This window comes from Panthera onca, chromosome B4 (genome assembly GCF_046562875.1).
Source record: "Panthera onca isolate mPanOnc1 chromosome B4, mPanOnc1 haplotype 2, whole genome shotgun sequence".
Taxonomy (NCBI): domain Eukaryota; kingdom Metazoa; phylum Chordata; class Mammalia; order Carnivora; family Felidae; genus Panthera; species Panthera onca.
In genome coordinates, this window is record NC_138345.1 from 98,346,445 (window position 1) to 98,371,447 (window position 25,003).

Genomic DNA, 25,003 nt, shown 5'->3' on the forward strand with positions numbered 1-25,003 from the left:
ACAGTAAATCCTACATTCTGACACCACAGTTAAAAACGTTTTATCAGTAATTACATCTAGACATATTCCTTTTACGAACTCAGTTTCTTAATAGACTCTTAATCAACTCGGAGCATTTTTAGACGTGGCAAAGATTCTATTGACGCATAATAGGAGAGTGTTGGATTTGCCAACCTCGTTTCTCTTTTTCATTTTACCCTTCCCTTAATCCCGACAGCTTCATAGCTTTTATAGGGTAAACTTACACAGAACCTCACCATATACTGGAATGTTAGCTATGTGTGGTGTGCTGTCAAAACAGAAGTCCATTACCCATAAGTGAGACAGAAGCCATCTTTAGATGGAGGAGGCATTCACAAGAGGTTCAGTAAATATTAGAAGATAAGGCATTTACAAGAGGCTCAGTAAATATTAAAACCATGAGAAACTATGGCAGAGAAGATCATCTGCAGCAAAAATAAAAGTAAACTGTTCTGCCTCTCTGATCCTTAACTTTACCATCATCAAAATGAAAACAAAATATATTTACCTCCAGAATCGCTGTGATGATTAAGTCAGAACATATAAATGAAAATTCAGTACTAGTCATAAAATGCCATATAAATATTGGGTACTATCACAATTAATAATAATTCCATCTCAGAATTATAAGAAACTTAGGCAGGCAAAGCATTTAGAAGAGGAAAACACAGGCTACATGCCCGAGACTTGAATGAAAGTGAGAGCTCTGCATGTTCATAAATCCCTGCATCCCAAATTCCTTGTATTATGTGTGAGCGTCTGCTGTGGTACCATGAAGCATAAAAATAGTAAAGCCTGTTGAAAATTCCAAAACAAAGAGAGGAGCCAAGAAAAGAATATGAATAATTTAATCAGATAGGATTCAAGTTTATCCCCAGCTTATTTGCCTTTTATTCTTCATTTCAGTTAGTTACATATCCATCAGTTATCACCAAGGTTGTGCATGCACCTTGAAATGTTCACAAAAGGTCCACAATACAGGGGTTCATAATAAGGTTATATGTTATATTCAGAATCCCAGGGGAACTAATCGATTCTGGAAATATTGATTAAGCAAGATGAAGAATTCTTACACCGTTTCAACTACAACAATTTTAAACAAGTACAAGCTTCGGTTGCCACAAAACTCACAAAAAGTAATTGATTGAAGAATATCTCTTTTATGCAAAATATACATTTTAGGATATAATTTGATTAATACTCTACTATATACTGACATTACTCCTTGATCATTTAATAAAAAAATACTCTCGTTGCCAGAATTTTATTTTCTGTAATATTTATAATTGAGGTAACAATGACAAAACACTTAAACCATGAATAACCTTGGTGAGTTTTTTTTAAAAGTCATAATGATTCTCCAGAACTAAACAAATATGTGACTAAACACAGGTTAGTTTTGATAAATAGGCACTGAAAATTTCACAAAAAGACAAGCAGATAACATAAATGGTTTATAAAAAAATGATACCATCGATGTTCATGGATTCAAACAACAAAGAAGAAATAAGGGAAATTAAGACACATCTATACTACGCCAATATCACTGCCTTGTATGATTCACAGCACAATCTACTGCAGGCCCAAGAGGGGCAATTCACAGAGGTATGGGCCTTACTTGAAGCTTCAGAGATAGTGATCATGAATTTGGCTTCCTTGGGTGTGAGATGGCTGAAGCTGTTGACCCATGCACACGTGTTGGTATTTACAATTGTCTCATGGATCCCGGCAGGTCCACAAGCAGACCACTCATATGGGGAGCACCAAATGAGTTCCAGCCACAGTTCTTTTCTAAGCTTTAGATGCCTCATGAAGACGCAGGGACTTCTTCCGAGTGCGACCTGGTCACATCAGGGCACATTCAGCAGCAGAAGTCTGTTTCCAGTACAGTCCTTGGCATGGCTAAATTCCATTGTCCCTTTTTCAGCAGTCAAAAATCCATGATAAATTCTGTACAACACTGCAGTCAATAACAGCAGCACCAGACAGTATATTAATTCCTTTACCATAAAGCTATATGGAATTATAACTTTCTAAGGGTGGTGTTATTAAAAGGATCACAGAATCTCTAAATATCAGATGTGTACGTCTGGGTAAATACATTGCCGTACAAAATCTCAGACATGCAGTTCATGCTTTAGGACTTAGAGAATAATAGACGTTATGTGATCAATAATAAAAATGACATTTGTCTTCCTCACAAAAAATAAACATGAGAATTAAGGATTAATCAACAGTCTCAAGGATCCTGAATGCCTTAGAAATAATAATGTTTATCCCTCAATTTATAGTATGGCATTTTTCCTCCCTCACATGCCCAATACACCAGACACACTATTGCTATTGCATTCATCGGGACGCTGTAAACAGAATTTCTTCCACTTGGGCTGAATAAAACTCCCTAGGGGTTTTGCTGGAGTGTAGTGATGAATGCTGGTTGCTAGGTAGTAGACACTGACACTGCAGCCAGCAACCAAATGTAATGGTGATACTGCTGCTTAAATCCTGCTTATCAAAAAGGTTCACAGTACTGATTAACGTAGGTAGTCTACAGGGCATCATCCATTTACACACAAAGCAGAGAGGCTGTTCCAAATAGCAGAGAAGGCAGGGGGCAGGGGAGAGGACCCGGTACTAAAATCATGAACATCTTATCAAGGCATTTCTGTGCTTCATGAAGACAGATGGCATATACATTGAAGACAGGGAGCTAAGACAGACAGACAAAACGCCATACAGGACAAAGCACCTGATTCAACACTGCCTGAAAATCTGATTAATCCCGTGAGTCAGAAATTTAAGGCTGGTCAAGAAAGCCTCCAGTGAAAACAATCATCTTTGATGTTTGCACAAAAATCAATAAATAAAAATAAAGGAAGGGGATAAAAAAAGACACGAGAGCTTTGGGTGATATTTGGCACTTTGCCTCTGAAAATGATGACAAATCCTGGGATTGGAAAAAAATATATATGACTCTATACCAAGCAGCAATTCCTGGCTAAACAATGCAAGCCTGGCTGGCAGTTACCTTTCTCTCATGTTTTGTGCCTTCCCCAAGTCATTAAGTAAGAGCTCTGGCCTCAGCTCGCGTGTAACCAGTAATGACAACCTCTTTGCAGTTATCTGTGTGCAAACAACCAGAGACATTCAGAACTCCAATACAGCATTTTTGAAGAAAAGTAAATCAACCAAGAAATTAAACTGTTTAAAACAAATATTTCTTTCAAAGAATAAGGAAAAAAAATGTCAAGTGAAACTCGCCCTCCCTGCCCCACAATTCAACATGCAGAACAGTCAACCAGTGCTTTCATATCAGCAGGTACACATATCCTGAGCCATCCACGGTCCCCGAACTCTGCGACATTGCTTTCAGGTGATAGAGACAAGATGGTCCATGCAAATGAGCTGACCAAAGTCATGTTGTGTGCAATCAAGATAGGATCCCAAACATCTTCAAAATGGTTTAGAGTCACGAGAAATGAAGGTCCAATGAAGTGACCGGTGTTTGGAAGCACACTGTTTTAATTATATCTCCCTGAAGATATGTTTACGTATTAGCATACTGGCCAATATCTGACACTACCTGTCATTTTATTGCGAAAGGAGAGCAGGGTAATTAATATGGAGAAGTAGCACTACTTTAGATAATCTTTAAAGCCAGGAGAAGATTTGTTAGCTACCCAAGTGGCATTTCTGACTTCAAAAAGTAGTATCATGCAGGATTGAAACTGTATTTAATGGAGCCTGGAGTAACTCTACATTTACTTATTTCCATTTTGGGGTAAACAGTACTCGAATTCATACAATTTAGCCGACTGATGCAGTTTGGTTTACAAAATAGATGGGATGGGAGATCGAGGGCGCCTCAGAGGACAAGGAGAGTTGTAGGGTGATGTTACTGGAGACAGCCTCAGAGCATTGCCTGCCAAGCCCGCTATGTTGTTTAAGCTTCGGGATTTTTCATATCCTTTTATGAAAAAATGCACAGACATCAGTTGAATTCAACCAGAAAATAGACACAGACAAATAATACCATGCAGGATAATCAAAAGTGCTATTTTGAGTTCAAGGAAAAAAAAATTTTTTTACAAAGAATTCAATATTGAGACCATTTATAACTTAAAAAAATAAAGCTCACTATAGCTGTCATTCCCAAGAAATTAAATCAAAACTTATAGTTGTAATACTTCAAAATTCATTCTTTCCCACTGTAATTTGTATTGATGTAATTTTGGTATATAAAATACTACAGATCTTTTAAGAGTTAGGCAAAGCAACTTAAGTAAGATATAAACTTGGCTAATATTTTTAAATTTCAGAATCTGTTTCTAAAAAAAAAACCAAATGGGCTATTTTTTCTTTTCATTTTGTATTGTTTACTAAGCTAATAAGCATGATCAACTTTAAGTGGACAACTCTTTTTCCAGCATATTCAATTTTTCAGCTTTATAGTGTTAAAAGGTTGATTCTTAAATAATGGCGTTTGATGCCATTATCTAGGTGATGTAGAATGCCCATTTCTAAATCTTTGGATAAAAAAATGTAAAGAAAAAAGGAAGGAAATGAAATATAAATTGAGTCATAATTTCAGTGAATTACAGTCTGAACTTTATGATGTGATGTTTTCAGTTAGCTCTCCACTGCCAAGAACTGAGAACCATTTGATCATAATTCACTTTTTCTATTATCTTGCGTTCTAATCAACTGTACATGATTATCATGGACTTACGGAATAAAAGATCCTCCTCACAAGCTTTAACCCAGTGGTTTTCCTTAGTCACTCAAGCAACATTCCCATCAAAGTCACCTTTGGGAAGATTCATATATTGTAGCATTATTTATTAGAAAAAGAGTAGAGGCAGTTCAGTGGGGTGGTTAGCACCATGTAAAGTTAGAAGTGAACTGTCTTAAAAGCAGGACAACTATTGATTGAAAAAGTAGTCAAGAACCAAATGTAGGAGTCAGTCATAAGAAAAACTAGTCAGGAAATAAATGTTCTGACAAGTCCACTGAAAAAAAGTGTTGTCGAACAGGAAAATGAAATTCCCTCAGCCAAAGCTGAGCAAGTGGATACAACTTCACTAAACTTCATGGATTCCGTAGCCTCAGGACATATTCCTTGGGCTCTGATTAGCCCTTGGTGTGCATGATTAGTATATGAGAAAGAAAATGGGCCTTTTGTGTTTCCCTGTGTTCCTCTCAGGTACTTTTTTTAATTTTCATGGAACTTCTGGGGAAGAAGCTAATACTATCTCTCCTCCTTGCACTAGAAAAGAAGAAACATTTTCAGTGAGTTAGTGATTATTTGATTTTCAAGCAGCCAGTACAAGAATGGACACAGACTGTAATAACTGCTTTACTGTGGGAGAAGCTGGACTGGACAGAAACGTCCTTCCCCATACACACACACAGAAACTTTCAGCGGTCTTCCTTGAGATTTTGTAGATGGAAATTTATGCCATCCATAACCTATTGTAAAATTCTCTAGGACATCCTTTCTGCTAATGAGAGGATTATATGCCAATAAGCTTTGTTAGCATTTAGAGATATAAAACATGGTAGGCAACATGTATTTCATTCTATTCCAGAGGATGATGGAATACTTAATAAGAGGATGTCTTAAATAATTAAAAAAGAATTGCAGATAATTTATCCTTACACAGGGACCTCCACGCTCCTGAAGAGCTAGTCATTACTGCTCTTCTGTAAAGACATTGGAAGTATAACTTTGGGAATTATATGAAGAATAATTTATCCTAGTTGACCATGTAATCTCCCTACAGGACCTCCAAAAAGGTAAAAATTTACTTGATCGTTTTATGCTAATCACCCTAGTTATATGTAAATCTTGGTTCCCGTTCTTAATGTTCAATTATTATTCTGAATTACAGTTTTTAACATAAATATTATCTATTCTGTTTATAAGTCCTTTTACTTTAATAACTATAATTTCAGTGTTAATTTGAAAAGACTTCCTTCTAATTTAATAACAAGTATTTAGTAAAATTATACGTTATTCATTGAATATATATATATTTTATTCTGCAGGTTCATTTCTGATACAAAATTTGATAAGGTTTTGCTTAAGCAAACTTTTTAATTGAGTGGAATGGTTAAAAATATAATTCATGAGAATAAACAATATTGAACCTACTTGGAATTGGCATCTAAATACAAGGTGTGCCTATTATATTATATGGTCCTTTTTTTTTAGTTTTTTAATTTTTTTAACATTTATTTACTTTTGAGACAGAGAGAGACAGAGCATGAACAGGGGAGGGTCAGAGAGAGAGGGAGACACAGAATCTGAAACAGGCTCCAGGCTCTGAGCTGTCAGCACAGAGCCTGACGCGGGGCTCGAACTCAGGGACTGCAAGATCATGACCTGAGCCGAAGTCGGACGCTTAACCGACTGAGCCACCCAGGCACCCCAATTATATGGTTGTCAAAAGCATGTGCTTATATGGGGAAATATTGAAACTGCCTAGCAATGTACTATCAATGGTTATGTTTTTGTGTATGTAATATGATTTCCTAAAAACTACTGAATAAATAAAAACACAGGTTCTAACTATTGGGAGTTCATTCTTACAGGGAATCCATAAATTTTCTTAATGTATGTCCAACTATATTCATACTTGTTGGTAGAAAAAGAATTCAGTGGGAATCTGGTAATTTCTTTTCATCTGTACAGGGGAGAATTTTCAGCACACTAAAATCAAATCAGTTGAAAGACCAACTTGAAAGATAAAAAAGGGATCATTTAGGAAATAAATGCCTGAATAAGAGTAATAGCAGAAATCTATAATCTACATAAAAGGAAACAAGAGAAGAAGTTAATAGATTCCTGATAAACATGACAAGACAACACACTAAAAAAAATAAGTGAAGTTAGCCAAAATGTTACAAGGACTGGGAGGAAAAACACAGTAGTGTAAAAAAAACTAAGCAAGAATGAAAAAAGAAGTCGATTATGATGAGAAATGACAAAGAATAAAAGCCCATAGATGAATTTTCAAAGATGTGCTCACTGATAAAGAGAACTTTGTCTTTGTGACATAGAATTTTATGTATAATTTTTCCATACAAACTAAATATCTTATTAATTGCTTTGCTTATGAAACTTTGTCATTTTATAGAAAAATTCTATATTTGCATAATGTTTTATAATTTGCAAAGTATTTTTTCATATGTGATCTCCTTTGATAGTTTAAAATTCAAATATTGTCTGACAGTGGAAGGAAAAAAATTTAGCTAAGTTCTTAACCATGTAACCTTAGTATAAGCATTGGATGTGATACTTCATTATGTGATGTTCAAGAATGTATAAAAATATAGCCACACATTACATATAAATATATATATACATATATATACATATATACACATATATATATATACACATATATAGTGGGTTAAGATATGTAATGTACTTAAAATATAATGTTCCATACAATAAACTATTAGTTATACGTTATTATCATTAGTTAATGTATGTATACATATTTTGCTTAAGTACAATGATAGGATATTAACTATCATAAAATATTTAAAAAATTGTTCTAGCACTTAATATTTAAATGTAAATTAGCAAACAATCAAATAAACATATTCAAATAATTGAAATATATTTTCGTATAAAGAATAGATGCAGAGGAATGGAAGTAGCTGAAATGAAGAAGTATTTGAAATATTACATACTAAAGAAATAAAAGAGTCTGACTTCTCTTTTGAGATCAAAGGCATGGAGACAGACAGGACAATAAAAAGTGTTCAGAAGCAATGAAAGAGAAGTACAATATGGGTAATGAGACATTTCAAAGAAGACATCACAAAATAAATATTGAAGGCTTAAAATGTTAAAGTATTCAATTGGGAGAAACTGCAATGAATAGCAAAAAGTGAAGTATTTTTAAAACACAGTTGCACTAATATGAACGTTTTGGATTGGTTTTCATTCAAATTCAGTACATTGCATAAGAAATAATTATAGTTCTTTCTCTATTCTGTCAATAAACAGAGAAAGAGAACCATGGCAATAAAGCAATCAGAATTATCAAAGTAGGAGTAATCAAAGAGCATATCAGCCCTTGGACCAGGGTAGGTAATGTCACAAAATTATTTCTTAAGGAGCGGGTAAAAGGGCCCAATTGTCCCGAGATCCATAAAGTTTACTCAAAACAAAAACAAAAAACAGCACCTAGGGAATGGTCAGAGACAGTGGCATAATCTAGAAAATTGGAAGCACATGGTGGAATGGTGCTTCAATACTGTTATATTCCTTGACCAAGATGCCTAACCAACAAAATATACTCATTCAACAAGTGTTATTGAGTATCTTCTGTGTGCAAGTCACAGTTCAATGTGGGTTGAAAATAGTAATAAACTTAAAATTATTAGTATTGCCTTGAAGAGAAATTCTGTATCACATTATATAAGTACACAAGTAGCCTTTCAAGTGATTGGATATACTGTTTTATATGGCCAGGGATGTTGTCTCTTTTTAACCTTGTGACATTCAGATAAATCATGGCAAAGACTGCCCAAATACTGGATAAGAGGTTTAATTAGAGAATGTTTAAAGCTTTTCTTTGAAAAAAGCCTTATTGTTCTATCAATTACTTATCAAATATATGCATAGAGCCAATTACTGAGTTTTATTACTTGTAGTTTAAAAGACAACTTTTAAAGACTGCCGAGTATATTATATTAAGATAATTAGATGAGCAACTTAATTTTTAAATACCCCATTACAATTCTTCCCATAGACAAATGGAAAGCAAAACCAAGAATGAATGAATGAATGAATGAAGACAGAAATGAATGAATGAAGAAAGAAAGAAAAGACAGAAATGAAGAAAGAAAGAAAGAAAGAAAGAAAGAAAGAAAGAAAGAAAAGAAAAGAAAAGAAAGAAAAAGAAAGATGAAATACCTTTCAGATATGACAGTCAAGTGTACTGTTATGATATGTACTTTAAATGTTTATAATGAGAAAAGAGATGATGAGAAATGTGAAACAACACTGTGTGCAGTTTTTCCTAGAAAATGACGAAAGAGCATTTATATCACTCCATATATTAGTAGCACTTAATTTCTAAGTCACCTGTTAGGATCTGATTAAATGCATGCCTACCTTTCCTGATCCCTCCATCAGAAGCACACGTGTAATCACCTGTTGTCAGTAGGAAACATGTTTCCCCTCTTCTGTTTTTGTCTCTGGTACTAGAGCGTCTGATGGGGAGCCTTTCTGGGGGTGATAATGGCGGCTCACTTCCTGTACTGTCGTCACCTGATAACACTGGTCACAGCACCATGCCCATTGACAGACAGTGATGGATGAGGAAATGAGACAGTACAAAGAGTTTACACTGAATGTCCATAGTACAGTCACTCCATATACAAAACACAGTAATCACATCATGATAAGAAAAAGGATTTTCATCACTCATTACAAAAATCTACATGGAGCAAAATGGAAATGTATTGAAAAGGAGAGAAATGTTCTTTGGGAAATTTCCATTCCATTTTGGATCCCATTTAGTAGGAAACTGACTTTCACAGAACTAATATGAATTCAAAACAAGTGTGATAATGAACTAGCACACACATTAATATCTTAAGATTTCTGACATGCTTTCTAGTTACTGTGAATAGGAATCTTTAAAAGTGGAGCCTACTTAAGGAAAAACTCCGAGGTACATATTTGTCTTTGGAGTTCTTTAAGACACAGGCTTTTAATATTTGCTGAAAGTAATTTCCCCCAAAATATTAATAAAATAAATCCAAAATCTCACTTTATGTCCAGGTTCTCCTTTTTGAAATGAAAAATATTTTTTGAGCATAACAGAGGAATAAGATTAATTTCTCCAAATGCCCTTGAAACAACTGTTTACTTCTATATGCTTGCCAAAGACATTTACATCCTATTGGCCTAGATGCTAGCTTGTTATAACAATATTTACCCAGGCTGAGAGTTTGTCCTCTTTTTCCATGCCCTTCATAAGGAATCTGCACAGGTATACTGAGAACAGTCTGATGAGACCAACATCAACTAAACTCCACTATTCATAAAGACATTCTTGGCCTAATAGTTTTTAGATATATTGACAGAATCTGCAGAACAATGTACTAAATGAACAAAAAGATCTTTATGAATAATATATTTAAGAAAGCATTTTAGTTCCAGCCACATTTTTTCCCCACTTACTTTGCAAAAACTTCTGGAAACTAATGAAGGGACCTATGGAAATGTTACTTGCCTTTTTTGTTTGTTTGCTTGCTTGCTCTGTGTAATTGGTGTCATTTCTGAATTATGCAAAAGTATTCACATAGGATTATCGTAAATCTTTTTTTACAAGAAAAATATTAAATATATCTAAGTTACAGGGAATGCACATATCTTAAATTTTCATAGTGGGCTCAAAGCTAATTAAATTGTTTAATCTACAAAATATTTCATCTGTACCCATACACAATAAACTAGAGAGGACACTACTGCCTATAACTTTGGCAAAATGAACATCAATTATCAGTTGATGTTCTCTAGATTATTTATGGCAATGGAGAGGAGAAGGGATTCAGCAATATATCACCCAAAATTCATTTTGGGAGGGAACAGAGCGCCCAATGCATAGTGTAGAAAAAAGGAAATCCACAGGGAAATTCAACTTTGCCATTGATTAGACAAAGCAGATCATCTATCTCCAGAATAATGGTGAGTCTATTATATTACATAGCATTTTACCCAATCTAAAGGGATTATACTGAAGATCCTACCTAAGTTAACAATCATGAAAATTTAATCAACCCTCCAGAATATTACTAGCAACAACTTATATTATCAAAAGGGCTATCTTCCATATCACCTTTTTGGTGTTCAGGCTTTTCAAATATAAGCATCCATTCTTTTTAAGTAACTGCTTCTTGTGAATTAGGTTGAGATGCATGGCCCCATGTGGCAGAGATAAAACTGAGACAAACACGCCAAGCCAAATGATATGGAAAGCAACATTTTGAGAATGGAAGATGGAAAATGGCCAATATCATACCATCACATCGTGCAGGGGAACAAAGAAACATTGGCACAAGAGCAACAAACAGGCAAAAGAAAATATTGGCACCATCAGCAGAGGGCATTCCCACTAAAGCAGGAAAACTCTATAGACCAGCTACGCAGGCTTCTACTTGGAATCTACTGAGAAAAGCTACAGGCTACAGTCTAGCTATCTACAAGCCTGATACAAACACATGTTTTGCGAAGGGGTAGAACTGAAAACTCATGAAAGTTTACAGAGAATGAAAATGGTTGCCTTCTATCTAAGGGACATACTGGTCTATAAAGTATTTAATGGCATGCATTTGAAATTGTGCCTTACCTGATCTGTTATGTTCCAGAAGCCGATTGTCTTTGCCCAGACACGTGTCACCCTGTGTGCTATTACAGGCCATATTTAATTCTGTCTTGCAAAAAGTAGGTGAGCTTGCCTGAGGGGCAGGAGGGATGTGCTTCTTTCTTTTCCTTGGAAGTTTCTGCTTCGCCATTGCCAAGGAGTAGTACATCCCAAAGTTGTTGACAATGACAGGCACTGGCATGGCTATTGTCAGCACTCCAGCCAGAGCACACAGGGCTCCCACCAGCATCCCTGACCATGTTTGGGGGTACATATCCCCATAGCCCAAGGTAGTCATGGTCACTACAGCCCACCAGAAGCCAATTGGAATGTTTTTAAACTGCGTGTGCTCACTAGCTGAAGGGTCGTTAGGTTGAGCTCCTACTCTCTCGGCATAGTAGATCATAGTAGCAAATATCAAAACTCCTAGAGCCAGGAAGATTATCAGCAGCAAAAATTCATTAGTGCTAGCTCGAAGAGTGTGTCCAAGCACCCTCAGACCTACAAAATGGCGGGTGAGCTTGAAGATTCTCAGGATCCTCACAAATCTTACCACCCTGAGGAAGCCAAGTACATCTTTAGCAGCTTTGGATGACAGCCCACTGAGTCCCACCTCTAAGTAGAAGGGTAGGATGGCCACAAAGTCAATGATATTCAAGAGATTTTTGATGAATTCAAGTTTATTAGGGGAAAAAATGATACGGACTAAAAATTCAAAAGTAAACCACACCACACACACTCCTTCTACATACGTCAAGGCAGGATCCGTTTCGATTTCATATTGCAGAACAACGCTTGTGCCATTGATGACTGGTTCTGTCTTGTTTTTAACAATATTGAAAGCTTCATGTGTCTCCAGGCAAAAGGTTGTGATCGAAACCAGGATGAAGAATAAAGAAGCAAAAGCAATAAACTGTAGGGGGCGGGGGGAGGGAAAGAAATAAAAAAAGAAACAAAGAGTGATCTGAACTATAATATACTTTGATCCAAATCTAAGAGCATCGATCCCCACAGATGAAAAAGAGCAAAAGCATATTTGGAGATTTTGGAGGTTTTGCTTGGGATGTTATTTAAGTGAAAGAAGAGATGTGTAGGTATCATTAATTAGAGTTGCACATGTAATTTGTTTCAAGTTCTGTTTTCTGTTATATAGGCAAAAACTTTTGCTTATGTTGGAAAATAATTTCTTGACTCTTTTGTATAAGAAAATATACCTGTTAAGAAAGCATAAAAATCAATCCAAAACAACGTTAAAGGGCAACAGACTAAAGAAAAAAATGTAGACAGTGGCTCCAGATATTGGTTCTGATCCTAGAAACCTTCATGTATTAGATCAAGTTTTACATCTATAAATATAAGGTACAGTTCATACTGATGGAAATTTGGAAGCTACCCAAATTTAACTGTAGGTTTTTAGCTATAAATAAAATGCTCCAAGTTGTCATAGGTATGGACATGAAAAAAACAAAACAAAACAAAACAAAACAAAACAAAACAAAACAAAACCTTTTGAGCTTTGTTAAAGTTAAATTGTATCAGTTTAAGGTGGAGACTTGTCCAAAAGAACAAATCTAGGGAAGAGGAATAGTCAACAAGACTGAAGAGAAAGAAACAGAGTTAAGGAACAAATTAAAAGACAATTTTCTTTCTCACCTGAAAAAGAACTCCAAGTGTTATTAGAGTAGCATGCTATAAAATTGCAGGGTTTTGGGGGTTTTTTTGTAATTCAACTTTTTAGTTCATTTCATCAGTCCCTTATGTGAATACACACACCCACTAATACAGAATAATAATAATAAAATCTCTCCTTATATAGTTCCTATTACTGCCAGACATTCATAAAAACAAATTATGTAAATAACTCATATCCATCTCATAACACTACTATTATCATATTTTATAGTTCTACAATATTAGCACAGAGTTTAAGCTACTTTTGCAAGATGTAAGATAACAAAAGGATAGACGAAACACCCTAACCTGATAAGTTTTGCTCCCAATTGTTTTGTTAACTACCAAACGCTTGCATGTTGAATACAAATATGTTAAACCATTTACTTATCTTGGGATCACATACTTCTTAATATTCAAACTCTGAAAACTTAACACCCAGTTGTCTGAGTGAATGGTACTGTGACAGTACCAGAGGCTTTCAAAGAAGCCTGCAGAGTTCTAGTGCTCTCGGATAATGCCCTTGGACTTAGCGTCTGTAATGAGCACCAAGGGATTGCCCCTTGAATATCCAAATTAATTAATTATGTAAGAACAAGGGGTCATCAGTCAAGTGGAGAGTAGCCCTTACTTGGAAATATTAGGGTATATCCAAATCCCAAAACTGTCCCCTAATACCTGTTCTTCACCCATACCATTGAAAAGATCAAAGTTTCAAGAAGAGATTGAAACTACCTCCTTTTTTTCCTGGTTGAGTTTCAATGTAAGAGAGATACAAAAGGACTAAAAGAAAACATCTTAGGATGGTAACTATCTGCCTTAAAGAACCACCTCAAATTCTGAAATTGTATCTATGCAGGGTAACAGTTGGTACACTGTTCATATAGAATTACAAAGCATGCCATTTTCATGGTTTTGCCTTACTCCCCCATGCATGTCTTCCAATCTCCCTTGATTTTGACATTATGGTTTCACTAATATCTTTTCCCAGACATAATGCAAGACACTAACATGTTTTCACTCAGCTTTCCCTTTGTCCAAATAAATATACAGTTCATTTTTTAATAACTACTTGTTGTAATAGTATCACTAAGACCCTCTAGATGCTTTACAAGATAGTATCTTCTAGAGGAAGAATCAATCATCCTTGATGCATGCATTACTTCTTAATGCTTAATGTAATCACAATTTTATCTATAGATTTGTTTCTGATTCCCCCTGAAATTTTTTGTCATCAGAGCCCTGCTGGTGGGTATATGTTGATGCCCCCATCAAGCCCCCCCCCCACCACATGCTCCCCCATCCACATCCAGTCTCCAGCATTTCAGATGAAATGTCAAAAGTTTCAGTGCACACATTCTATCTACAAGGCAGGTAGACAATATAAGGCAGTTAAAGCAAACTGTAATTTTATTTTATGCGTCTAGTATTCCTCAGTCAGCATTTTTTCAGTTAACTTTGCCAAACTCTCTCCACCTACATTCAGGTGAAATGAATGGGACTTCCCAACACTGCTGTTTCAAAATCTGTCCTCACTTCCCAGCCATATCCCAAACAACAAAGACAGTTTTCTAGGGTACTTTGATGCTTGTAAATACGAAACACTGGGACCTTTTATGAGGGAACATTTTCTTACTCTTCATTCATTCATTCATTCAAGTATGAATTAGGTGCCTCTCTGTGCCAGGCCACAGGGTTAGGGCTTCAATTTAACAGTAGATAACAAAACACAATCCCTGCATTTGAGGAATTCACAATCCATTAGGGAGACAGACATTAAATAATGAACCATGCAAAAATTATATAATTACAATTGTGATAAATGCAATGAAGGATAGAAAGGCTCAAAAACGGGGCTTTATTTAGACTGAGGGGTCACAGACACCTCTGACAAAATATCAATAGACTGGAATTTGAGGGATAAATGAAGGCTAACTTGATGGAAACGGGAGACCCGTATATAACACAGTAGGAAATTTTAACAAAACGTCTAGACTTTTTCAATCTGGCTTTCTCAAGTGATGCCTTTACTGTAACACTGCAGGAGCAGAAGGTTTTCCAAGTCTGCCTCTTTTGCACAAATTACGATGATTAAAGCCCAAGCTAGCACAGAGGCTCTGACATTTTAAAGGTTAACCTCTTTTCCTAAAGAGGCTTAAGTAAACTAGAAATATTACCTAGATTTTAAAATGAGGCTGTAAAGAGACTTTAGAGCAGTTTGATTGCTTATGGTCCTCCTTTGGACTTGCTGGCTTATTGGGAAAGCTTTAGAATTCACTTGTCTTAAATTATTGTAACAGCCCCATTGTTTGGGATGAAGTAAAAATACAAGATATATAGGTTAACGTGGCTTTTAACTTAAAGTCCTATGCAAATACTATAAATCACTATTATTTATACTTTAAAAATATATAATTATTACCTCAATAAGCACTACCAGAACCTGAGGCTTATGTTCATTAAATGAGTTATTATGTTGTCAGAAAAAGGTCAGCAGAGTCATAAGGTACTACACTTGGTGGTTGGAGTTTAAGTAACATGAATCATCTTGTTAAATTACCCATTTTAATTACCCACCCACAGAAGACATGAATAGACAGACACTTTTCTAAAGAAGACATCCGGGTGGCTAAGAGACACACATAAAGATGGTCAACATCACTCATCATCAGGGAAATACAAATCAAAACCATGATGAGCTACTGACCTCACACCTATCAGAATAGTTAAAATTAACACCACAAGAAACAACAGGTGTTGGCAAGGGTGTGGAGACAGGGGAACCCTCTTGCACTGTTTGTGGGAATGTAGACTGGTGCAGCCATTCTGGAGAACCGTATGAAGGGTCCTCAAAGAAGTAAAACTAGAACTACCTATGACCCAACAATTGCAATAGTAGGTTATTTACCCAAAGGATACAAAAATACATTTTGGGGGGTTCATGCACCCCAATGTTTATAGCAGCATTATCAACAATAGCCAAACTATGGAGAGAGCCCAAATGTCCATCAACTGATGAATGTACAAGAAGATGTGCTATATATATATAAATAATGGAATATTACTCAGCCATCAAAAAGAATGAAATCTTGTCATTTGCAATGACATGGATGGAGCTAGAATATATTATGCTAAGAGAAATAAGCCAATTGGAGAAAGACAAATATCATATGATTTCACTCATATGTGGAATTTAAGAAACAAAACAGATGAACATATGGGAAGTGAGGGAAAGAGAAAAGAGGGAAACAAACTACAAGAGACTTAAAGATAGAGAACAAACTGAGGGTTGATGGAGGGAGGTGGGAGGAGGATGGGTTAGATGGGTGATAGGTATTAGGGAGGGCACTTGTTGGGGCACCTAAGTGGCTCACTTGGCTAAGCGTCCAACTCTTGATTTTGGCTCAGGTCATGATCTCAAGATTCGTTGAGATCAAGCCCAATGTTGGGCTCAGCCCTGACAGTGCAGAGCCTGCTTGGGATTCTCTCTCTCTCTCTCTCTCTCTCTCACTCACTCTTTCTTCCTCTCCCCCCTCAAAATGAATAAATAAATATTTTTAAAAGGGAGGGCACTTGTTATGATGAGCACTGGGTGTTGTATGTAGGTGATGAATCATTGAATTCTACTCCTGAAACCAATATTGCACTGTACGTCAACTAACTAAAATATAAATAAGTAAATAAATAAATAAATAAATAAATAAATAAATAAATACTTGCCCATCCATATTCCTAGAAAAGAAATTTAGTCACATTCATTAGAATATACCTGGGGAGCTTACACAAATGTGAATTCCTTACCCTCCACATGACACATCAGACACAGATTCTCTTGTTTAGGGAAAGGGAATTTGCATTCAACAAGCTTTTGTAGTGATTGCTATGCATATCAAAGTTTGAAAAACACTGTTTCAGTGTATTTTCAACTTGATAATACAAAGTTGATAATTCATTACTAAATGAATTGGAGAAGTTTCTAAATTATAAGCATTTGTAGACTCTTAAAAGAATCTTCCTAAACCTGTGTGTGTGTGTCTTCGCATGTGAGTTGTGACATAATTCTGGCTTCTACACAAATATTGGTGAAGAAACAAAGCAATTGAACAGCCTCTAAATATACACAATTCTAAGACACAAAAACTTTGAAAGCCAAAAGTTGTCTGTGTTTTTACAAGTCGCTTGGAACTTGAATTTATCAATATTTTCATTAGCATTATTTGAAGAACCACATGATTTTGTATTTTTATTATTCTTCATTGTAATTTTTATAGCTCTGTATATCTTTAGTTTTTAAGGACTTTGTAATTCTGCCAGAGTGTGATAATAGTATAATAGGAAAATAAAAAAGAGTATAAAAAAAGATACAAACTGTCATTACGGGAAAGAGACATTCATTCCAGAAGTAGATGACTGTTTTGCTTTAAAAAAACAAGCTAGATAGGAATTTTTTATTTATAAAGTCTAAAGACACTAGAAATGGTCTAGAATGGGAAGGTCATAACAGAGAACTAAAGTATTCTTCATAATAACATGGTAAAAAGTTGAATGTTGTCTTCTGACAACTTAAAAGTGGGGAAGTTGGAAGGAAATTGAAATCCAGAGAGAAAGAAACGGGAAAGTTCTTTGAGGATGAGGAAAGTCCCATAATGGGAAGGAGCAAGCAAATGAGAGATCCCTGAGCGTTACAGCAGCAGAACTTTGGGACACCGATGGGGAATACCAAACTTTAAGATGCTGCTTGCTCTGCTATGCCTTCAGCAAAAGGTGGTTGTACAAAAGAACCTGGTGTTGATGGTGCTTCGAGTGATGAAGGTATTGGGCCATGCAAAGACAAAAGGAGGGGAGCAGTCAACCATGGAGGCAAGATACAGTGAGGTTCAAAAACTTAGAAGAGTACTAAATAAGAGTAAAAGATAATCAGGAGAAATGTAGCCCTTGTGAGAGTATTAGAGTTATTGAGTTTTTAAGAGAGAAAGATCTCCCCATAGAATGAAAAATAAGAGCTCAGTTTATTGGGAACTTAGTTTGAGTATCAGATGAAAAGGTGACCCCAGAAGCCTTGAAGACCTAGAATCATCTGGAGGCAACACTTGGAATCCATTATCAAGGAATTTGTGCACTTCATTTGAACTTAATTTTAAGAGACTTGGATACAGAAAATATCTTGTTTTGTTTTGTTTTGTTTTTCTGACTCTCTGAGTTAAGCCCAAATGGGTAAATATGAGGTTAGTTTGAATAATATTAAGTAAAAGAAATTAAAAAGGAAAGAAATGGTGGGAGGGAAGAGGTTTTATTTGTTTTTCTCCTTCACAAACTGGAAAGTGCTTAAGGACCAGAATGATTTCATATCCATTTTTGTAGCTCCTGCTTTTGGCACAGTGGTTAGTATTTAGGATGGCTGGCTGGCTGGATAGAAGGATGAAAGAATTAATGAAAGAATAAATAAATGAACAAAATAATAAGGTAGATCACATTCTAGTGAGAATAAAAATGATGTCAGGAAAAGGAACTAACAGAAATGAAATAATAAAATATGCATATTGAAGCAAAAGAAAGAAAGAAAGAAAGAAAGAAAGAAAGAAAGAAAGAAAGAGCCAAATTTATAGCAGGAGCAAATTGAACTGGTCTGTAGGTCCAAACATTGCCCTCAGTAGCTTCCATTCATTCTGTTAATGGAATCTTATCAAGGAGTTGAGGAAGAAAATCACATTGCCATCTCTCTCTTCCTTTTCCCCTGTGGTAAGACCACAAACTCTTACAGGCATTAAATGAAAATAAGATATAGCATGCTAAATAATTAAAATTTTAGAAAGCTCTCTAGGTGTTCTGTTGACTGAATTCACAGAACTCGTGTATCATCTCAGGGACATTTAGAAGGGAGATGCCCTGCTACAATATTGACTTGTGGATGTAATAAGTAGCCAGTTTTTCTCCCTAAGCCCAGTGTCCATGATTAGCTTGATGAGTGTCTAATACTCTGTTTTTGTTTTGTTTTGTTTTCTAATTAGCGACCATGAAGAGAAAGCCCTCAAAGTGCGGTTCTACATAGAAGATAGTATGTCTATCTACGTCAGTGCAAAGATTCAAGTAGATCTCTAAGTATGTATAATAGGCTGACAGAAAGAGGAGGAAAGCAGGCTATATTTTTGTTTCATCATTTTCTCTTTCCTGTTAGTATTAAAATGAATAAAACTGAACTCTATAAAACCTCAAAAGTGCCAAACATAATGAGGACCAGACTGATTAAGTGGCCTTTTTCTGTGCTCCCCTAGCCCAGGATCACTGATGTAGCAATTTTCACACACTTTTGTTACTGATTCTACAAGTCCACAAATTGTTCAAAGAGAAGAACTTAATATCTATCTTTAGAGCCAAACACAGGCTTGACTGATGGCAAGAAGTAGGTGATCAGTTCTTCGGAAATTAGAAAGTGTTTTTGAAGTATGTTTAACTTGGTATGTAAAAATTCCACTGGCTCCAACACAGAATCTCCTTTAAAAGTCACCTTACCCATTAATTCAGTTAGAAACCTCAACCTATATTATAAACCTTTAAGGGGGAAAAGAACTTGAAGAAAAATTAAACTTACCTCTATTTGAAAATAAAAGTCAATGACATAATTTAATAGTTGGAAATTAACATTACAGGGAGATTTTTTAAGACAAATCCTAAAATATATACTTTGTCATGGTCCAAAAATTCCAGTCCTTAAAGGAGATTCCCATTCATGGGCCATGGCAAAGAAAAGCCTGAAAGCTCTTCTTGACCTTGACAATCACCTTGAAAACAGACTCCTCGAATCAGGAAATTGAGGTCACTGGAGTTCATCAATTAAGGTTGTGAAAATAGTCATCAATTGGATGAGGAGTTTAGGAAGGAGGAGTTTTCTTTCCTCCTTGATTTCCTCTCACTTGTGAAAGATGATGAACCATCACTCTGCTTTGAGACGATTTCTCACTTGCTCTGGCATCTTGCAGGAACTTTATGTACTAAAACTGATTTCAGGGCGCCTGGGTGGCTCAGTTGGTTGGGCGTCCGACTTCGGCTCAGGTCATGTTCTCAGTCAGTGGTTGGAGCTCCGCGTCGGGCTCTGTGCTGACATGCTGACTGTTCAGAGCCTGGAGCTTGCTTCTGATTCCGTGCCTCCCTCTCTCTGGCCCTCCCCGCTCATGCTCTGTCTCACTCTCTCTCTCTCTCAAAAATAAATAAGCACTAAAAAAAAAGAATTTTTAAACTGAATGATTTCTTGGGATTATGGTTGCAATACTTGGTCTGGGATCAGCTTTAAATATCCTTTGTATGTAAATACTGATAAAGTTGTCAGATACTCAGGGTTGCCTGACCTTGTCAGTTTTGCTGCAAAAAAACATTAGGTACATTGTACTGGGGTTATTATTCATGGAAACAATGGTTAGGATCTATTTTCTCTCATGGAGCTAATGCTCTGAAAAGGGATCCCAGCACAACAGTTTTAATCAATGCTTGGGAGTACGATTTTATTTTTATATGACTGTTAAGATTGCTGGTGGACTGAGTTAGCCAAAAGGAAGACAGTTGCCTGCTTCAAGAAGAGGTGTCATATTTCAGGTTAAGATGTGAAAGCATGAAGAATGTTGCAGTAAATGCCGATTTCAGAACTCTTAGTGTAGTGTAGGAATTAAGATCCTTGGGAATTAAGTAACTATGGAGGAACATCCTAAATTGCAAAGATTTGCTACTGCCAGCTTTCAACCCAAGTCAATTAAGCCAACCTGCATTATCATAAAACTGCCAAAATGCTGCATCTGCTTAAATGGGAGTTGAGTTTGCTTTATTTGCCTTGTGTACCCTGCCCCTGTTCTATAATGTCTGTAATCGTGAAGACGGAAAAAATTGTAACATTAGTTTCAAATATGTGTTTGTGTATATGTGTGTATACTAAGGAATTTCAGTTTTTGCAATTCCACATGAGGTATATCTATTTTTAGTTTGCATTTTAAGGACATTATATATTTTCCAAACAGAAATGCTTCATTCTTATTATACACATTCTTCTTTTCATTCTTAAATAATTAAATAAAGACATGAGCAAGGACTTCCAACAATGAGGAATCAGAGCTCATAGTACTTCCTGATCCAAAATTTCCACTTTTAGAAATTTACTCTGGTAAAATGTGGATAGAAAAGTACAAGGATATATGTGGAAGGACATTCACTGAAGCATTATTTATCAAAAAAAAAAAGTGTAAGTCAATGGTATATAGCATTACAAAGAATGAGGCAGCTAAATATGGAATGATATCCAATGAAACCTATTAAACAAAAAGATGACTGTGGTACAACAATATGTAGAGTCTAATACAACTTCTATGTACAACTCTATGTACAATCTCTATGTACAACTAATGCATGCTTATAAATAAATAGCAACATTACATTCTTAGCAATAGTTATAAGAGTGGCATCATGTGAATGTGTTGCTAATGGAGAATTGTAACTGATTCTATAAATATCTTCAAAGTTTAAATTTTTTATAAAAAATTCAATCATGTATTATATGTTTTATTTTAAAAGAAAATTCAAAGAAAATAATAACCAAGAGAGGATTAAGCTTGGATCTTCATTCTCAATGACCATTATGCTGATTTTATTATGCCACAGAAATTATACATTGGCAGATTGCCATTTGCCTTCTTTTGCCCAGCACCTTAAATTTAGCAGATGCTCTTAATTATGTATGTATTCAAGTCTCATATACCAGCATTGCCGTAATTAACAAGAATGTGGTGTTGTTCACAGAACTGTGGTCTCTAGAGAAAGAAAATGGTCTCTTTCATTAGTAAGAATATCCTCAAGGGCCAACCACATAGGGACACCTACAGCCCTGCGTCTGCTGGTTCCATGCAGAGTTGACAATTACTTCAGTTTCTTTTGAGGCTGGTAAAATCAACTTCTCTTCATTCAAGTTTTACTGTTTAAAAGCAGTTCCACAAACTTTATTGGATTTATAACGTTGAATTAGATCTTTCCTCAGTGGGGATGCCAAAAACATATATGATTACTAAATTCATAAATTAGTGAAGAAGGCGAAGAAGATTAACCTACATGTAACTGTATATAATCATGTGTTTATAACACATATGTTTTATATTTATATAAATGTATCAAATGTGTTTATATGCATAGATAGATATGTATACTATATACAGATATGGATTACAGGTATGAATATATTATGTAGATAAGTATAAAATTGATATAAAACAATATAAGATTTAGATTTCTCAAGTCAAGATACCCAAATATTTTTTGATCACGGAGACTTATGTGACTCCTGATAAAGATATTCCACCATGCTGATACCTTTATCCAATATAGATACACATCATTCACTCTACATTTTTTTTTCCTATGCAACAGGAATTTCACTGAAATTTTTACTTGGCCTATCCACTCACACCTGAGTGTAATTTTCTAGGATACAGGCAAGGGAGGCCTATACATGACATTAGTATTATCACAATGAATTATGGTGTTCAAAGTTTAACTACAATTAAAAGTCATCAAATATGGATACACAGGATCATTTCAGTTCTCTAAGTCTTATAATGAAATTTAAAGTGTTTGTAATTAATATATTGCATGAAAATAACTTTTATAATTGCTTTATTAGACAAGAATTTTATACTTTTTAGTCGTAAGAATAACAGCTTATAGTCACTTCATAGCATAAACATGAATTGTAATTCTTAAATTCCAACTATTGAAAACTCCCTCCAAAACTTCCACATTTATTATATATTGTCTTAAATTCATTTTTAAATGATTTAGTTTGTCTTGCAATGATATGACCTACACCATCATGATCTAGGAATACCTAGGAGGTCACATTTTTAAACCCTATCTACTCTTAAGTCCTAGGATATCTTTCTTGAGGCCAACACTTTCCAAATTAAATTATGCAAGAATCCTGTTTAACTTAGTTGAAATGAGGGAGGTAAATAGAATGCTAGTTGAAGGCAAAGGGAGGTGACTAGCTTACAAACACCTGCCAAAGATTTGTTGACTCTGATAAGTCTGTTTCTTTCAACACTCTATACACTTTCAACACATCTGTCTAGCCTACTAGAGCACTTCTGCTGGTCTAGTCCCTATACAACATAGGGAATCCCAAGCTTTAGTCTCAAATGTTAGCATTCTTTTTCCATACCTGCTTGCTCAGTAATCCTTTCTAAAACATAACCATATGCACAGATAGCCAAGTCCTGAGAGTCTCCCATGGTTTATGTGTGCATTCCTTTTTCTTCAAGATCTTTTGTTTGGTGGATATTTGTTCTTTCTTGCTACTAAGCTGGGTCAGGACCCCTCCAATCCACCCTAGTCTACTTCAGCAAGTATGCCTACCTGGAGAAAGAATACTAGAGTCTCAGTTCCTGATCTGCCTGGAAATCTTGGATACTCTTGCAAATAGATGCAGATTCTTCCCAGGGGCAAATTTCCTATATCCCACAAAACAAAAGCTCCTGGGTTAACTGGTACTTTCAATACAAGAAGCAGAAAAGTCATATTTAAAATAGGGAGGAATTGATTGGCTATGTAATTGGAAATCCTATAAGGTGAACCTTAATGTCGTTTGCCTAAGCAATTTAACTATATCAACAGCTGTCAGAATGTGGCCTGGAATTACTAGCAGTCCAGAGACCCTTTTCTTGGGTCTATAAAATCAAAATTAGTTTGAAATAATATTATAATACTTTTTGCTTTTTTCATTCTCATTGTCTTACCAGTTTATAGAGGAGTTTTCCAGGGGCTACATGATGTGGTATATTACAACAGAATGAATGTGCCAAGAAGATAGGAGAATCCAGCCACTTTCTATTAAGTCAGACATGAAACAGATCTACAAAAATGTAAAATAATGTCACCCTTCTCACTTTACTCTTCCTCTTTCAGAAATTTTATTCTTTTTAAAAAATTATTTTTCTAAGTCATGGAGACGTAATGTAGAGCATTGGGAATATAGTCAATACTACTGTAATAACATTATATGGTGACAGATGGCAACTAGACTTATTATGGGGATCATTTCATAATGTATAAAAATATCAAATCACTAAGACGTACAGCTAAAACTAACAGGATATTGTATGCCAATTACACTTCAGCGTAATTTTTTTCATTAAAAATATGTTTGCTTACATCACTGGATTACATCCTAATCATGGAAAATAAGTATCTCCTAACCTTTCTATAAATATTAATATGGCCTACCAGTGACTCCATACAAGATCATAAAGTCTCCAAGGCAATGTTCAATACAATCAGCTCCTTTACTAGATTATAAAGTAAATAAAAAACATGCATTTGTTATGTTAACAATTTTAAAACTGTCATGAATGAAGTGAGAGCTAAACTAAGTAATTCTCAGGAGTCACAGAAATCTATCCACATCTGCTTAAATACCGGAATCTTTTGAAATTTAGTAATCTCTTCTACTTCCATGATTCCAAATGCCATCAATGCACCAGTGATAGCTCACATGTCAATCTCCAGCTTATACCTTTCTGTGTGTGATTTATCATAATTCCCCAAATCCACAAGGTTCTTCAGGCTCAATTAAATAACAAATGATATAATGGCAATCAAAATAATAACTCCACTAGTCTGGATTCTCCAGAGAAACAGAACCAATAGGATATACCTAAGTACATAGAAAGAGATTTATTATGAGGAATTGGCTTACATGATTACCAAGGTTAAGAAGTGCCACCATCTGCTGTCTACCAGATGAAGGCTTGGGAAAGCCGGTGGGGTAGTCCTGGTCTACCAGGACTGAGTTTGAAGACCTCAGAACCAGGGTAGCCAATGGTGTAAGTCCCAGTCTGAGTCTGGTGACCCAAGAACCAGGAGCTCCAATTTCCAAAGTCAGGAGAAGATGGAAT

At 35.4% G+C, this 25,003-nt stretch overlaps 1 protein-coding gene across 13 annotated transcripts in view; it reads right to left on the reverse strand.

Annotated features, from left to right (window-relative positions):
- Positions 1 to 852: 852 nt before the first annotated feature.
- Positions 853 to 25,003, reverse strand: part of KCNC2 (potassium voltage-gated channel subfamily C member 2) — a 197,822-nt gene continuing 173,671 nt past the window's right edge. For 3 of the 13 annotated variants that reach the window (XM_060656953.3, XM_060656950.3, XM_060656952.3), the window contains exons 3-5: positions 11,397 to 12,324; positions 9,155 to 9,319; positions 2,043 to 3,988 (exon numbers count right to left, since the gene is read on the reverse strand). In XM_060656953.3, the coding sequence (XP_060512936.1) occupies positions 3,852 to 3,988; positions 9,155 to 9,319; positions 11,397 to 12,324 (1,230 nt within the window). In that variant the 3' untranslated portion in view covers positions 2,043 to 3,851. Of the gene's footprint in view, positions 1,982 to 2,042; positions 3,989 to 9,154; positions 9,320 to 10,886; positions 10,991 to 11,396; positions 12,325 to 25,003 lie in introns of those variants that run through there. The other 10 variants (XM_060656957.3, XM_060656959.3, XM_060656958.3 and 7 more) reach the window with 10 other exon arrangements.